Here is a 15,824-nt window from a genome sequence, read left to right as displayed (position 1 = left end):
TGCATATTTCATTATTTTATGGCTTAATCTTGTACTCATATATTCGTTGGATCTGCCTCGAGCATCGGGGTACCGGGGGTCGTGTCAACTCGGTCGCTGGCTGCAGGGTAGCGTTGACCAGAGGACTTCTGAAGACTTGGTCAACACAGAAGCCATCTCAGCACACCCCCCTCCGAGACGCCGCGACTTCGTCAACATTTCATCCACCTCACCCGCGGTCCATCCGACTCAGCTTCCGGACGGGATCAGGGGGCATTAAGCATTACCCATTATTAAGCTCGTAAGATTAGGCTTAGATTTTTTGGGTTGGAAAACAGGCTAAAGCTCATGGTCGTCCATCATCTTCATGTCATCTCGCATCTTGGCTCCCATGTCCCGCTACCTGCGACGCTCTCTCCTTGGCCACCTCGTACCTCTCCCTCGCTTCCTTAGCTACTCCACGCCTTCTCTCCCTTTCGCCACGGGTGTCACACTCATCCGTTGTCGAACCGCACGCCGAGAGTAGAAGGCTCGAGGAGGAGGAGGAGGAGGAGGAGAGCAACAACAACGTCACCAGCAGAAGTCCGCTCGCACAGATCAACAACCTCGCTGCCCAGGGGCGGATGTACCGGGGAGGCAGCGTTGGCGGTTGCCCCCCCCCCTTGCCGGCAGACCAAAAAAAAAATCGGGGTGCTTCATAGTGGCGTAGAAAAAATTACAATCGCAGTAGCCAGTAGGAGATGGAGAAAACGAAGAGACGAAGAAGAACAGTTCATTTTGTTAATTGTGGACCACGTGTCCACTTTGTCATATTTTCATTCCATATATAATTTATATAAAGGTTTATTTTTATATTTGTTTAATTGTTTTTATCTCTCCTCTGTTTGTTTTATTTCCGCCGCCGCTCACAAAACCTTTAGGCTTAACCTTGTGATCTTGGTCTTGCCCTTTGTTTCTTCTCTCTGCCGAGCACCGACCAAAATGGCAAAGCCGGAAAGTCCTGCGCCAAAGGCTTTTTTTTTCCTCTCTTCCGAGTTCCGAGTGCCGATCAAAGCGACAAAGCGCCAAAACCCAAAGGTGAAGCCTTCAGCCCTAAGGTAAGTGGATTTTATTTTATTTTATACCTGAATTTTATTTTATTTTTTTTAATAAATGTTTGATTATTTCTCGATTACCATGTATGATACAATTAATAATTTAAAATTTTAATTGTTTAAATTTTTAGTTGCTTTTTATCACCTCTCTTGTTAAATTGTTCACATTACTTTATGTTGATAATTTTTTCCCATACATTATAATTTGTAGAGAATGTTGAAATATTTTGCAAAGAGACCTAGGAGTTCAATCGAATCGTCTAGTGTTCCGGATGAATAGTCTACTCCTGCAGCACAACCACCACCACCTCCTCCTCCTCCACAAATTTTATTTGAAAATATTAAAAATCTGAGTAGTGAAGTAGAAATTGTTGCTGATCCTGGTTTACGAAAATTGATTGAAGAGTATGATGTTGGTGCTAGAGATCGTATTCGAAAAGAATATGTTGCTATGAGCCCTTGTCAACCTCGAGGCCATAATTTTCCAAGAAAAAAAATGAGTAAAGACAATAGATGTTTCAGAGAGGTTTGGTGGAAAAAAGCAATTGAAAAATTCAATGAGCATGTAGGTGGAGTTGGTAGTACGCACAATGAGGCAAGAATACAGTTTGAGGGTTTCAATAATCAAAGATAAAGTGTGGAGTATTCATTTTCATCAGGGAAACATGAGCTTGAAGTTGCTTATCGCAAACGCTTGACTTCCATTTTAAAAGTAATTCGATTTTTGTTGTTACAAGGATTGGCTTTTCGGGGACATGATGAGTCTTCGACATCATCCAATAGAGGAAATTTTTTAGAATTGCTCAAATGGTATAGTTCAGAGTGTCCAGAAGTTGCGGCAGTTGTTGGAATGAATGCACCTGGAAATAATCAAATGATTGCCCCAAAAATTCAAAAGCAATTGGTGAATGCTTGTGCAGTTGAGACCACAAATGCTATTCTAGCTTATCTTGGAGATAGGTGGTTCACTTTACTACTTGATGAGGCTCGTGACTGTTCAGTGAAAGAGAAAATGGCAGTTGTTATTAGATATGTGAACAAGCATGGAGAGGTGATTGAACTATTTATGGCTGTAGTTCATGTTGCAACAACTACAGTTGCTTGTTTGAAGGAGGCAATCGACTCTTTATTTGCTAAGTATGGTTTATCAGTGGCGAGATTGAGGGGTCAAGGATATGATGGTGCTTCAAATATGTCTGGAGAATTTAATGGCTTAAAGTCACTGATAATGAAAGAAAATCCGTATGCCTTGTATGTTCATTGTTTTGCTCATCAACTCCAGCTAGTGGTTGTAGCTGTTGCTCAAGCAAATCAATATGTTTCTGATTTCATGTGGATTGTTGGTTCGATTGTGAACACATCTACATCATCTTGCAAAAGGGCCGACAAACTTCGACAACTTGAACATGACAGAAAAGTTAAACTTCTTGAAAGAGGAGAGATTAGTTCTGGTAGAGGACTAAACCAAGAAACTAGTCTATCTAGACCTGGAGATACACAATGGGGGTCTCATCATTCAACTTTATGTCGTATTGAACAAATGTTGCCATCTATTATAGAGGTTCTTTAAAATTTGATTGATGATGGTGATCGTTCTTCTAAGGATTTAAGTAGAATTTTGGTTGAAAGAATGGAGAGGTATGAATTTGTGTTTATTCTACTATTGATGAAACGTATATTGACAATCACAAATCATTTGCCAACCGTTCTACAAGAGAAAGATTAAAATATTGTGAATGCAATGCGTTTGATCAATAATGTGAAATGAAAATTGTAAAAGTTGAGAGATTCTGGATGGGATATTTTACTTGAGGATGTGAAGAAGTTTTGTAACACTCATTCCATTGAAATAATTAATATGATAGATAATATCAACAGCCGTAGTCGTTTGAAGAGAGATGAAAAAAATGTTAATTTTTATCACTAGTACCATGTTGAAATCTTTTGTGAGGTAACTTCATAATTCTTTTTTTATTTACCGTCAATTAAATTCTTTTAAACATTAACATATTTATTAATTTTTACTTTTGTTGTGAGATTTTTAAATTGTAGGTTATCGATATTATTCTACAGGAGATGGATAGTCGTTTCTCTGAAACAACTACAGATTTGTTGATTTATATGTCATGTCTTGATCCTAGGAACTCGTTCTCTAGATTTGATGTACAGAAGTTAGTGCATCTGGCTCATTTTTATGAGGATGATTTTTCTTGGAATGAGCGTATGTTGGTTGAACAAGAGCTTGAAACATATATTGATGACGTCAGATCAGATGAACGGTTTGAAGACATTTCAGATTTGGGAGCTTTTGCAAAGAAAATGATTGAAACAATGAAGAACCGTGTGTTTCTTTTGGTTTATCGGATGATTGAGCTAGCCTTACTTCTTCCAGTTGCTACTGCAACTGTTGAAAGAGTGTTTTCGACAATGAATATTGTCAAAACAGATTTGCGAAACAAGATTGGAGATGAATGGATGAATGATAGTTTGATAGTATATATCGAGAAAGATGTTTTTAATACTGTCGACAATGAGCTAAGTTTATAGCGTTTTCAGAACATGAAGTCTCGAATAATATAATTATCACGTATTCGTTATTGATTGTTTTAATATTTTAATATTATTGTACTAATTTTTTTTTCATAATATTGTACCTTTTTCTCTTGTATATAAGTTATTTAAATTTATTTTTAATTACATAAAAAATATTAATTATTTAAAAAAAATTTGTCACACTTAGATCACGGACATCATTCCATAATTGAATTTCTGAATCCACCACTATCACTGTCATAGCTGTCGTAGTCGAAGGGCGCACACAGGCGTGATCGAGTGGGAAAGCAGTTTTGATACCGAGTGCCACTACATTTGCATGTCGCTTCGCGTGGCGGATCCGCAACAGAAGCCAGAGCCACGTGGTGGCCAATGGCTGAGGTGCGTCAGATAAAAAATTTGTCATTTGAGTTTTTTTTAATCTAATTACTCAATTTTTACTGTCCGATTGATCGGGAATGTATCTCAAGAAGTATAAATAAATCTTAATGGGGAGTCTTACATAGAAAGTTCATCACACCTTGTACATAGAGGTCTTAGAACCTTATTTGGTCAGAAATCATAAGATTTGGTCAGAAATCATAACGTGTTAGTTTTTAAATCATTATATGAGTATTTTTTTTAAAAAAAATATTAAAAAGATGTTTCATCACAATCGTCTATGTAAAATGATAATTTTAAAGTATATTAATTTAATATCGCATGCATTAAATTTTAATTAGTCAACCAATTATATGAATAGGACAAGCCTATACCGTAGTAAGTACGAAATCATAGTTACTAAAATTAATATAGCAATTATAAAATTATAATAATTATAATAAAACCATAGCTACTACATTTATATCAGTCACGATTTTATAGTTATTATATTGTTAAACATAATAAATTGAAATTGTAACCGTTAAGTTTTATAGTTGCTATAATATAAATGTTGTTAAATAGAAATTGTAATTGTAAGTTTTGTAGCATCTAAATTGTAATTATTATAATGTGAATATCTTTGAATAAGTTTAGTATGTGTAGTAGTAATAATGAAACTGTAATTACTATAATATTTGTAACAGTTACGATATCGTAATTGTTACAATGAGGATTTGCCTTGTTGATACAAATATCTGATAGGTGCATAATTTACTATTTGTGACAACATATAATAATATTGAATAGTGTTCCAGTCAAATACCATAGATGGTCAAACCACTAGTCAAGAACTTGCTGACACACGTTTTCTTCGAAGATCGTCGAACACTGAGATGAAAGAGCTTGAAATGCATTTCAAAAAAGAGTTAGACTAGCCGTGGGATGAATGTCATTCCGACGCTTAGGTTAGGATTTGGTTGAGGTAATATGTAAGAAGAATAAGATGGAGAAAAAAAGTAGAACCTGGTCTAGGATTTCGAGAGAATTGGGAATCCTTTGTCATTACCTTTTGGTTGTCCAGAGAACATCTCCATGTCAGTCGAAATATCATTATTGTGGGCGCTGTTGAGGGAACCAAATTCGAAAGCTATTAGTTGCAACTCCAATTATCCAGCGCCATGTGTTCGTAGGAGAGTATATATCTAGGAGACCGGATCTGACAATCTTATAATCACCATCATTCTCAAGATGTCACGCATTCTAGAATATTCACAATTACTGTCAACGAACCTTGTAGGGTATAGGCTTGTCTTAAGAACAAAAAAGGTGAGGTCGATGTGGAGTTACCTTGAGAATAGATAAAGTCAAGCTTTGAATTGAAACTGAAACAATGCTGAGATACAATGCTAAGAGAAGATGTCAACGAATGAGGCCTGAGATAGAGATGATGCCAGCTATTACAGTAGGACCTAAGAGGTAGTTTTTCTATGAGATTAAGAGGAACTCTGTCACCGAGACTGAGATGGAGTTTATTGCCAAGACTGAGAGGTAGTCTATCATTGAGACTAAGATGAAGTCTATCGTCGAGACTGAGAGAGAGTCTGGAGTCGAGACTGGGCGAGAGTCGGTGCAAGGGTTTGAGATTCACAATGTGACAATAGTTGATAGACTTCACATTTCCAACAAAATACCAAAGTCTTTGTCGGGCCAAAAACTAATTTGAAATTAGATTGATTTCAAAGTAAAAAAATTCTATTACTTCATTGGTTCTGTAAATGTACCAAAGTAGTTGAGTATATATGACTTCACAAGTTGTATTGAATTGATAAAGTAAATTATTTATACAACTTCATAGTTTTTATATTATAGTGAAATAAATGTTTTCTTCAACTGTACCAGTATGTAAATTTGTTGAAATCTTTTGTATTGTATTACTTCACTATTTATTTGTAGTGTAAAAGTAATTGATCATATTTTACTGCAATACAGTTTTAATTGAATAAAATATTTTCACCATCAAAATTGAATAAATGTATCACAAATATCTACCAAATACTATCAAAAAATGTATTAACAAAAAATAAATTTGACCAACTTCATCTAAAAATGTATCCACAAATCTCTAAATACAACTTGTAAATTTATATCACAACATACACAACAATTAGGTACCCACATAAGAGTAGACAAATTTACTTTTTACTTTATTATATTGAAATTGATAGTAATACACGTTCTTGATTGATATTGCAAATTAAAATATAAAAAGTATACTGTTAATAACTTAATTTTAATATAACAAAGAGAATAATAAATTTATTAGAGTACTAAAATTAGAATGATGGCTTTTGAAGAGGAGTAAAATGATTTAGCTTTAGCTTCGACTTGAGCAAAAGGGTAATACTGCATAACAAGAGAACTAGATATGGTTCCTTCAATGGAACTCTATGCTTCTCTTAACAGAACTGAAATTTTAAACTTATTAGCAAATATTTGTTGTTTAAGATTACATCAATGATGACTCATATATGTTTAACAATCACACACTATCAGTAATCCTACCCCTAATTCTCATTAGATAGTAGTATAGTAAAAAGGTATGCAAGTTGTGCACAAATGGAAACATACAAACATAATGTAAATACTAGCATTGGACATTTAATTTAAACATAACATGCTCAGAAAAAGGTGTCTACTACATTTGCTAATTTCCAATCTAATGAGATACAAAAATTACTACAAGCGTTCATTCAGCAAAAGACATAATTTTGAAGGAAGACATGAAGCAAAGAGGTTTAAAGGAAGAAATGATGCTCATACTTAATAAGTTCTCGTACCTAATAAGTTCATTACGAACCAAAGTGTGCAATCTTCTATGAGAAAAATAAAATGTGTTAAGAGTTACAACAATGAAAATGTCACACCCCAGAGGAGTCCCTGTCCGAAATAATTTCGGCAGCATCTCCCTTGTACGGTGGACAATATGAAACTTTTCTACATCCTCATATACCTCAGCCACAGACGGCTGGAATAATAAAAATAATAAACAATCGCACAAACATCCACGCAGTTATATATAATCAAACAAAGCAGTAATACTCTGACTCGAAAACCACCCTACTCAACTACACTCGTAAAGCTCAAATCCGATGAATTCACCTCTTCTGCCGTCCAGGCAGGCATGTAGTAGAATAAATCCAAATCCAAATCCATCGACATAATAAAATCTATACAATGTCCATAAGTAAAATAATCCAAAACATAACAAGTTCAAAACAGTCTAGAACAGAAAATAAACTAAAAGAAAACCAATCATATCCTCGAGGTCTGCAGGGACCAGCAACTGGAACTCTCTCCTGACAGCATCAACCTGAAAATATCAACAATGGAGGCGGGGTGAGTCCAACACTCAGCAGGTACAACTGATATACAAAGTAGGGAAATAACACCTAGCACTAATCATGCGTACAGTCTCCTGATAAGAAAGATAAAAATGCATCAGGAAAGAAACTGTACTAACCAGGACCTGAGTATAAGGTCAAACAGTCCGAGAGATAGGGAAATCCTGTATGCATGTCAAACATAGGTATCCAAACAATATGCAGCATATAAATGCAGCAAACACAAATACAAGCAATAAATGCATCATGCATATGATGCTAATGATGCGTCCTGGTCACCCCTGACGTCAGTCGATCATCTCACAGAATAGTGAGGCCGAGTGGGTAGGGCTGTGACAACCGTGCACTCTGTCGTCACTACTCCTGATGAGTGACCGAGTGGACGGGATGCTGTCGGAGTACACCTATCCTCCTACCCCAAATCATAAATGGGGGAGCGCAATGCTCTCATCTCCCGGTACACGATAACCGGGAGGAATCCCGCCGGATAACACATTGTGTCACACTACCCATGAGCGGACCAACGGTGCCTAATAGAGTCCCTACTGCAACACACTCTGCCTGAATCGACCACTAACCCATGAGTGGCGGTGTGTGCAGATCCATGTAACTGGCGATGTGCTCAATAATAATGGAGCGGACTATCGCACAGCATAAAATCATGCAAATGGTGCATGGTAATAACCATAAAAACATCCTGACCTAATCCATATATATAGAAAAATGCACCCTAGGTCAACGAATCATATCGAATCAAAGGTACACAGAAGGTATAAAAACCTAGGTCCTGAACATGGTGAAGCATGGTATATCACTACCCCCTATAAGCATGTATAAACAAATAAAGTATACATGGGATGCAAATCAAGCAATCAATCAATCATGTATCAGATATTGGGTAGTGACTAACCGAAACAAATAAAGGACATAATTAATGCAACTTGTTAAATTCACTACTATGTATATCAAATGACATAAGTCAAAAGTACCCACCTCCGATAAGAAAAGTCCAAATCTGACTCCGAGATACCCGTCTCACGTCAAAGTCCTGTGTCACCAATAAATATACATCTTTATTTAGCTAGAATACAAACAAACAGCTAAATAAATCCTAAATAGAAATTTAGGGATAAACCCTAAACCATTTCCCTCAACCTTTCTAACGGTTAATTAGGGTTAATTACCTTAAACCCAAACAACCCTTTTGATAAAAATCCAAAACCTAAATCCATATAACCTAATTATTCTACACAACCTAATGATGAATAAATTATCAATAGGTATCAAGATCATACCTAAACATGGATTAATCCAATATATTCCTAATCCAATACATGAATCTAACTCATCAACATGTAACAATTACTCTACTTCTTACCTTGATTCAAACCTCTGCTCTTGATCCAACCCACTGGTGATGCTGATTTGAGTGATGCCGGTAAGAAGATCACAGATCAAACATAATTTGTTAACATCCTACTACTAAAACAACCTACAAATCAAACCAACAGAACAGGAAACTGATCTGAGATCAATCAAGATCCTCAAATCCCTAACCTTCTCATCACTGCCTTACCTTAACCGTGACCTAATTCCACCACAACGAAGGATTGCTCAAGAACAGAGGAGAGGCAGCACAGTGAGGAGCGGCACTGCTCCGGGGGACGCCGGCTACTAGCAAGGGCACGGTGATGATCAGCACAAGAGGAAAAATTGGCAGCCAACAGTAGGGCCGAGGGACGACGTTGCTGGAGATCGGGGTAGAGACTTGAGCCGAGTCCTCGGCGGCGTCGCTGTCGGGAGATGAAGGCGCCGAGAGGAGAGAAGCACGGCTGGGAGTGGCGCCGTCGATGAGGAAGACGATCTGATCCACGGCGGCAGTGAGGAGGGGCGTCGGCGATTAGGGCAAGGAGTCGGCGACAGGGAAGAAGGGGCGCGCGAACGATTTCGGGGAGAAGAAACAGATTCGGGAAGAAGAAATAGAGGAAACGGCGAAAAGAAAATAAAGAAAAGGAAAAATAAATAAAGAAAAGGAATTAAGAAATTCAACTTTTCCTCACTTAAATGGGGTAGCCTAAACAGACTTTTCCGGACCCCGTTTTTATCCCCGTCAACTCGTCCGTACGAGCTCCGAAAAATTCCCGAAAATTCCCAAAAATTCCGGAAAATTCCCTTATTAATATTCGCCTATTTTCGGTATTTTACATTCTCCCGCACTAATAAAAATTTGGTCCCCAAATTTCATTATCTACCATCAACAAATACTAACAACATATATAAAGTATAAATGCTGAACGGTAAATAAATCACATACCTCAAGTGAAAAGATGGGGATATCGAGCTCGGATAGTATCCTCGAGCTCCCAAGTAGCCTCCTCGTCCGAATGATGCTGCCATCCGACTTTAACCAGCCGGATAGTCTTGTTCCGCAACTGACGCTCTTTCCGGTCGAGAATCCGTACCGGAACCTCCTCATATGTAATGTCAAGCTGAAGCGGAATTGGAATATCTGCCAACACATGCGTCGGGTCGGGCACGTATCTCCGCGGCATAGATACGTGAAATACGTCATGCACGCCTGACAGGGACGGTGGTAGTGCCAGTCTATAAGCTACCGCTCCGATCCTCTCCAAGATCTCGAAAGGGCCAATATACCGCGGAGCTAGCTTACCTCTGAGGCCAAATCTCTTCACCCCTTTCGTGGGTGAAACTCGCAAAAATACATGGTCACCAACAGAAAACTCTAGTGGTCTGCGTCTCCTATCAGCATAACTTTTCTGGCGGTCCTGCGCCTCTGACATCCTCCGTCTGATAGTCCAGACCAACTCTGCATCCTGCTGAACTCTATGAGGTCCCAACAACTGGGCCTCTCCAACCTCATCCCAGAGAACGGGTGTCCGACAAGGTCTACCATACAACGCCTCAAACGGTACCATCTGGATAGCCGAATGGAAGCTGTTGTTGTAAGCAAACTCTACTAACGGCAGATGGTCCTCCCAACTGCCTCCAAAATCCATAACACATGATCTCAGCAAGTCCTCAAGAGTCTGAATAGTCCGCTCTGACTGTCCATCTGTCTGTGGATGGAAGACTGTACTGAAACGGAGCTGTGTGCCCAAGGCCTGCTGTAGACTCTGCCAGAATCGAGATGTGAACCATGGATCTCTATCCGAAATGATACTCAGCGGAACACCATATAGTCTGATAATCTCCCGACAATACAGATCTGCCAATCGATCCAAAGGATCAGTCCTCCGGATCGCTAAGAAGTGCGCGGACTTGGTTAATCGATCAACGATTACCCAAATCACGTCATGGCCTCGTCGTGTCCTCGGCAAACCCACCACAAAGTCCATGGTAATGTGATCCCACTTCCACTCAGGAATAGGAATTCGCTGAAGTAATCCTGCAGGTCTCTAGTGTTCAGCCTTCACCTGCTGACAGACAAGACATCTAGCTACAAAATTCGCGATGTCTTTCTTCATACCGTTCCACCAGTAGGAACGCCTCAAGTTTCGATACATACGGGTCCCGCCTGGATGGATCGCAAATCGAGAACGGTGAGCCTCCTGAAGTAGCTCCTGTAAGACCGGATGAGACTGAGGTACGCATAATCTGTCTCGGAAGTATATAATACCCTCCTCGTCGCATGTAAACTCGGTCTGCTGCCCAGAAGCTATCTAGTCGCTAATGAACTGCAAATGCTGATCACCAGCCTGGACCTCTCAGATCCTCGTCCTGATCGACGACTGAGCAACCATAGTAACAAGGATACCCTGCTCTGTCGGTCCCTGCTCCTCAAGGTCTAACTCAGAGAAACCCTAAATCAAATCCGTGACTGAAGTCCGGTGGCAAGCCAAAGTCCCTCTGGACTTCCTGCTGAGTGCATCTGCAACCACATTAGCTTTCCCCGGGTGGTAGCTAATGGTACAATCATAGTCCTTCAGGAACTCCATCCATCTCCTCTATCGGGGATTAAGCTCCTTCTGGGTAAAAATGTATTTGAGATTCTTATGGTCAATGAGAATCTCAAATGTAATGCCGTACAGGTGATAGCGCCAAATCTTCAATGCATAAATGATGTTGGCTAACTCCAGGTCATGAACTGGGTAGTTCTTCTCATGCTCCTTCAGCTGTCGAGAAGCATAAGAGACTACTCTGCCGTGCTACATCAGAATAGCGCCCAAACCCTGTAGAGACGCGTCGGTGTAGAGTACAAATCCATCCTCTCCAGAAGGTAAAACCAAAACTGGAGCCGACACTAATCTCCGCTTCAGCTCCTGAAAGCTGGTCTCGCAATCTTTGTCCACATGAACTTCACGCCTTCCCTGGTAAGGCGTGTCAGCGGCATAGCAATACGTGAGAAACCCTCGACGAAACGTCGGTAATATCCGGCTAATCCCAGAAAACTGCGAATCTCCTGAACTGACTTCGGCTGCTCCCAACCGGTGACAGCCTCAATCTTCTGAGGATCAACTGAAATACCTCTGCTAGAGACCACGTGTCCCAGAAAACCGATTGAAGATAGCCAGAATGCACACTTGCTGAACTTCGCGTACAGCTGATGCCATCGAAGAATCTCCATAACTGTACGAAGATGCAGTGCGTGCTCCTACTCGGAACGCGAGTAGACCAATATGTCATCAATGAAAACGATAACAAACTGATCCAGATACTCCAGAAAGATGCGGTTCATCAAGTCCATAAACACCGCTGGAGCATTGGTAAGCCCAAATGACATTACCAAAAACTCATAATAACCGTATCTAGTACGGAACGCTGTCTTCTGAATATCTGAGTCTCTGACTCTCAGCTGATGATATCCGGATCGCAGATCAATCTTAGAATACACTGAAGTACCTCTGAGCTGATCAAACAAATCCTTAATCCGTGGTAATGGATATTTATTTCTGACGGTCACTGAATTCAGCTGCCTGTAGTCAATACATAACCTCATGGTACCGTCTTTCTTCTTGACAAATAATACTGGAGAACCCCATGGTGAAACACTAGGGTGTATAAATCCCCTATCCAAAAGCTCCTGGAGTTGAACCTTCAGCTCGTTCAACTCTTTCGGTGTCATACGATACGGAGCTTTCGATGCCGGTGTGGTTCCCGGAATCAGCTCAATAGCGAACTCCACTGGCCTTCTGGGAGGCAAACCAGGTAGCTCCTCTGGAAATACATCTGGGTACTCCCGGACTACAGGAACGTCAGAAAGCTGCGAACTACTGATGTCCTCAGTACTAATCAGAGATAATAGAAAACCATGACAGCCATGAGACAGCAACTTCTGCGCCTGAATCGCCGAAATAATCGAGATGTCGTCATCTCTGATGCCAGTGAAACTCCACGAGGGTTGGTTCGGAGGCCGGAAGGTGACCACCCTCGTCTGGCAATCAATGGTAGCATGATATACTGACAGCCAATCCATGCCAAGAATGATATCAAACTCGACCATCTCCAATACTAGAAGATCTACCGTAAGTATCATGTTGCCAAAGTCTAACGGGCAACCTCTGATCTCCTGGGTGACGTCTAAAGTATCACCGGACGGTAGGGAGACAGTCAATCACCGCAATCTAACAGTAGGTAATCTACCAATCTCCCGCATAAAGGTACGGGATATAAAAGAGTGCAAGCTACCAATATCAATCAATATATCAGCGGTAAATGCATAAATGGAAATCATACCGCGGAAAACGGATCCGTCGGCTCGCTGCGCATCCTCTTTGGTAATCGCATGAACACGTCCAGTCTCTGGCGGAGGAGGAGGTGGTAACGCTGCCAGCGGCTGAGGCGCTGCTGGACAATGTGCCAGAGAAGACTGAGAGGATGGTGACTGATACTGTGCAGCTGGCTGGGACTGAGTCTGGTACTGCCCCTGAGTCGGATAATAAGGTCCTGGAACAAAACTCTGGGGTGCTACAGAAGCACTAGAGTACTCCTGTCCAAGCATGCCAAATGCAGCTGCTACAGTGGGAGCTGCTCCCTGCTGACGATGTGAAGAATGGGCTTTCTGCCCTCCTCGATATGCCCCTGACTGACTAGACTGTCCCCTCTGACCTGACCCTCCGGAAGCCGTGTGCTGAGCCTTCAGCTGACAATCTCGGCTCTGGTGCCCCGGCAGTTTGCAATAAAAGCAAACTGACTGTCCCAGAGAGCAAGCTGGGGTGAGGTGATCTCTGGATCCACATCTGAAACAATGAGTATCACTGGAAGGTGGTTGCCGGTTCTGCTGAGAAAACCGGGAACGTCCTGAAGAAGACCGCCCTGACTTCTGAGGCCTACGAGATACCCCAGAAGTACCCTGACCTGACCGACCGCGACTACTCTGCTGCTGTCCGGTCGTCTGTGTCTGCTGGATCTGCCCTGATGCCTGACCCATATGCTTCCTTTTCCTATCCGGATATGCTGTCTGCTGAGCTAACTCTATCATCAAAGCTCGATCCAGTGCATCGGAGTAAGATGTGATCCCTAAACCGGCAAGCCGTACATGCAGATAACCATCCAGTCCCTGAATAAACTGCATCATGTGAGTTCTGTCCTCCGCAACTAACTCTGGACAAAACTTAGCCAACCGATGGAATTCAGTATTATACTCGGTCACTGAGCGGTTGTTCTGCCTCAGACTCATAAAATCCTGTCGGCGAGCCATCTGATAAGACAGTGGAAAGAAGCGGCTCTCAAAAGCCTCTCTGAACCTGGTCCACGTGACGTTGTGCTCACCAATAATAGAACGCTGAGTAATCCACCAGACATTAGCTTCATCCCGTAAATGGTAGGCAGCCAGCTCTGCTTTCTCCCACTCGGAGCAAGCCATATAAAAAAGGTCTGCTCCATAGTCTCTATCCATGTCAAAGCCATACTCGGATCGAGATCTCCGCGGAAAAGAGTGAAACGAGTCTTCATCGACTCAGCCAATGCTGGAATCCTAGCTCGTGCAGCGACAATATCAGTGAGCTGTGTCAGTGGAGCTGATACTGCAGGTGGTACCACGGAATAAACCGGAGGAGAAACTCCCGGTGCTGCTGTATACACTGAAGCATAAGCCGTCGGTGGTACTGCCGGGTGAACATAAGTGGCCACAGCTGAAAGGTACGGTAGGTAATGGTACCGGATATGGTGCAGCTGCTGCTACTGTAGGCACTGGGGGCACAGGTGCCACTGGTGTCGGGTACACTGTAGATCCAAGTGACGGTGGTACTGAATACGCTGTAGGCTGCACTGGAGCAGATGTCGGGTACGCCAATGGTACCTCTGATGGTACCGGAACTACTGTAGGGATAGGTACGCTCGGTACAACCGAGGTAGGTACCTCCATAGGAGCCGTCGGGGTCTGAAAGCCCAACGTGCCCGCAGCATGCTGAGTCTGTCCCTGACTGACAGGCTCACTAACAGTGGGCATCTCTGGCATATCCAGAGATCCCGTGGTCCTCGCACGTGGTCGTCCAGCACCACGTCTTGCAGTAATACGAGTAGATCGTCTCATATCTGTTAAATTAAATTACAGATATTACTACAAGTATAAAAATCATAAAATAAACATCATACCTATTTGTTGTCTGGAGATGTTCCGTCGCTGTCCAGTCCCCATCTTTTGACCTCAAAATTCCGAACGAGAATATCGTCGGAAATCCAAATAAATCCGAAACTGAAATCCGAAACAAAACAATATCGAAAATCCGAAAATTCCCAGTTTGACTCACAAACCTGGCTAACCCAAATATCCAGAATACCAACAACAGGTATCCGATAAATCTCCAGAACACCAAAAGCAGGTATTATAACCCGCTCTGATACCAAATAAACTGGTATCAGATAAATCTCAAAAATCCAACACACGGAAATCCAACAAACGTCGCCGAACTCTGGCGCTCTGATACCAAATAAATAAATTGGTATCAGGTTATCCCAAACATCCAACATACGAAAACAAAAGATCGTATACCTGTGCTCTGATACCACTAAATTGTCACGCCCCAGAGGAGTCCCTGTCCGAGAAAATTTCGGCAGCATCTCCCCTGTATGGTGGACAATCTGAAACTTTTCTACATCCTCATATACCTCAGCCACAGGCGGCTGGAATAATAAAAACAATAAACAATCACACAAACATCCACGCAGTTATATATAATCAAACAAAGCAGTAATACTCTGACTCGAAAACCACCCTACTCAACTACACTCGTAAAGCTCAAATCCGATGAACTCACCTCTTCTGCCGTCCAGGCAGGCATGTAGTAGAATAAATCCAAATCCAAATCCCTACAATGTCCATAAGTAAAATAATCCAAAACATAACAAGTTCAAAACAGTCTAGAACAAAAAAGAAACTAAAAGAAAACCAATCATATCCTCGAGGTCTGCAGGGACCAGCAACTGGAACTCTCTCCTGACAGCATCAACATGAAAATATCAACAATGGAGGCGG

At 41.4% G+C, this 15,824-nt stretch overlaps 1 protein-coding gene across 1 annotated transcript; it reads left to right on the top strand.

Annotated features, from left to right (window-relative positions):
- Positions 1 to 1,923: 1,923 nt before the first annotated feature.
- Positions 1,924 to 3,620, top strand: LOC122002012 (zinc finger MYM-type protein 1-like). Its single transcript, XM_042557037.1, has 2 exons — positions 1,924 to 2,634; positions 3,126 to 3,620. Exons 1-2 carry the CDS (start codon positions 1,924 to 1,926, stop codon positions 3,618 to 3,620), a joined length of 1,206 nt encoding a protein of 401 aa, XP_042412971.1.
- The last annotated feature ends 12,204 nt before the right edge of the window (positions 3,621 to 15,824 follow it).

This window comes from Zingiber officinale, chromosome 1A, assembly GCF_018446385.1.
Source record: "Zingiber officinale cultivar Zhangliang chromosome 1A, Zo_v1.1, whole genome shotgun sequence".
Taxonomy (NCBI): domain Eukaryota; kingdom Viridiplantae; phylum Streptophyta; class Magnoliopsida; order Zingiberales; family Zingiberaceae; genus Zingiber; species Zingiber officinale.
This window is presented reverse-complemented; position numbering and strand designations above follow the sequence as displayed.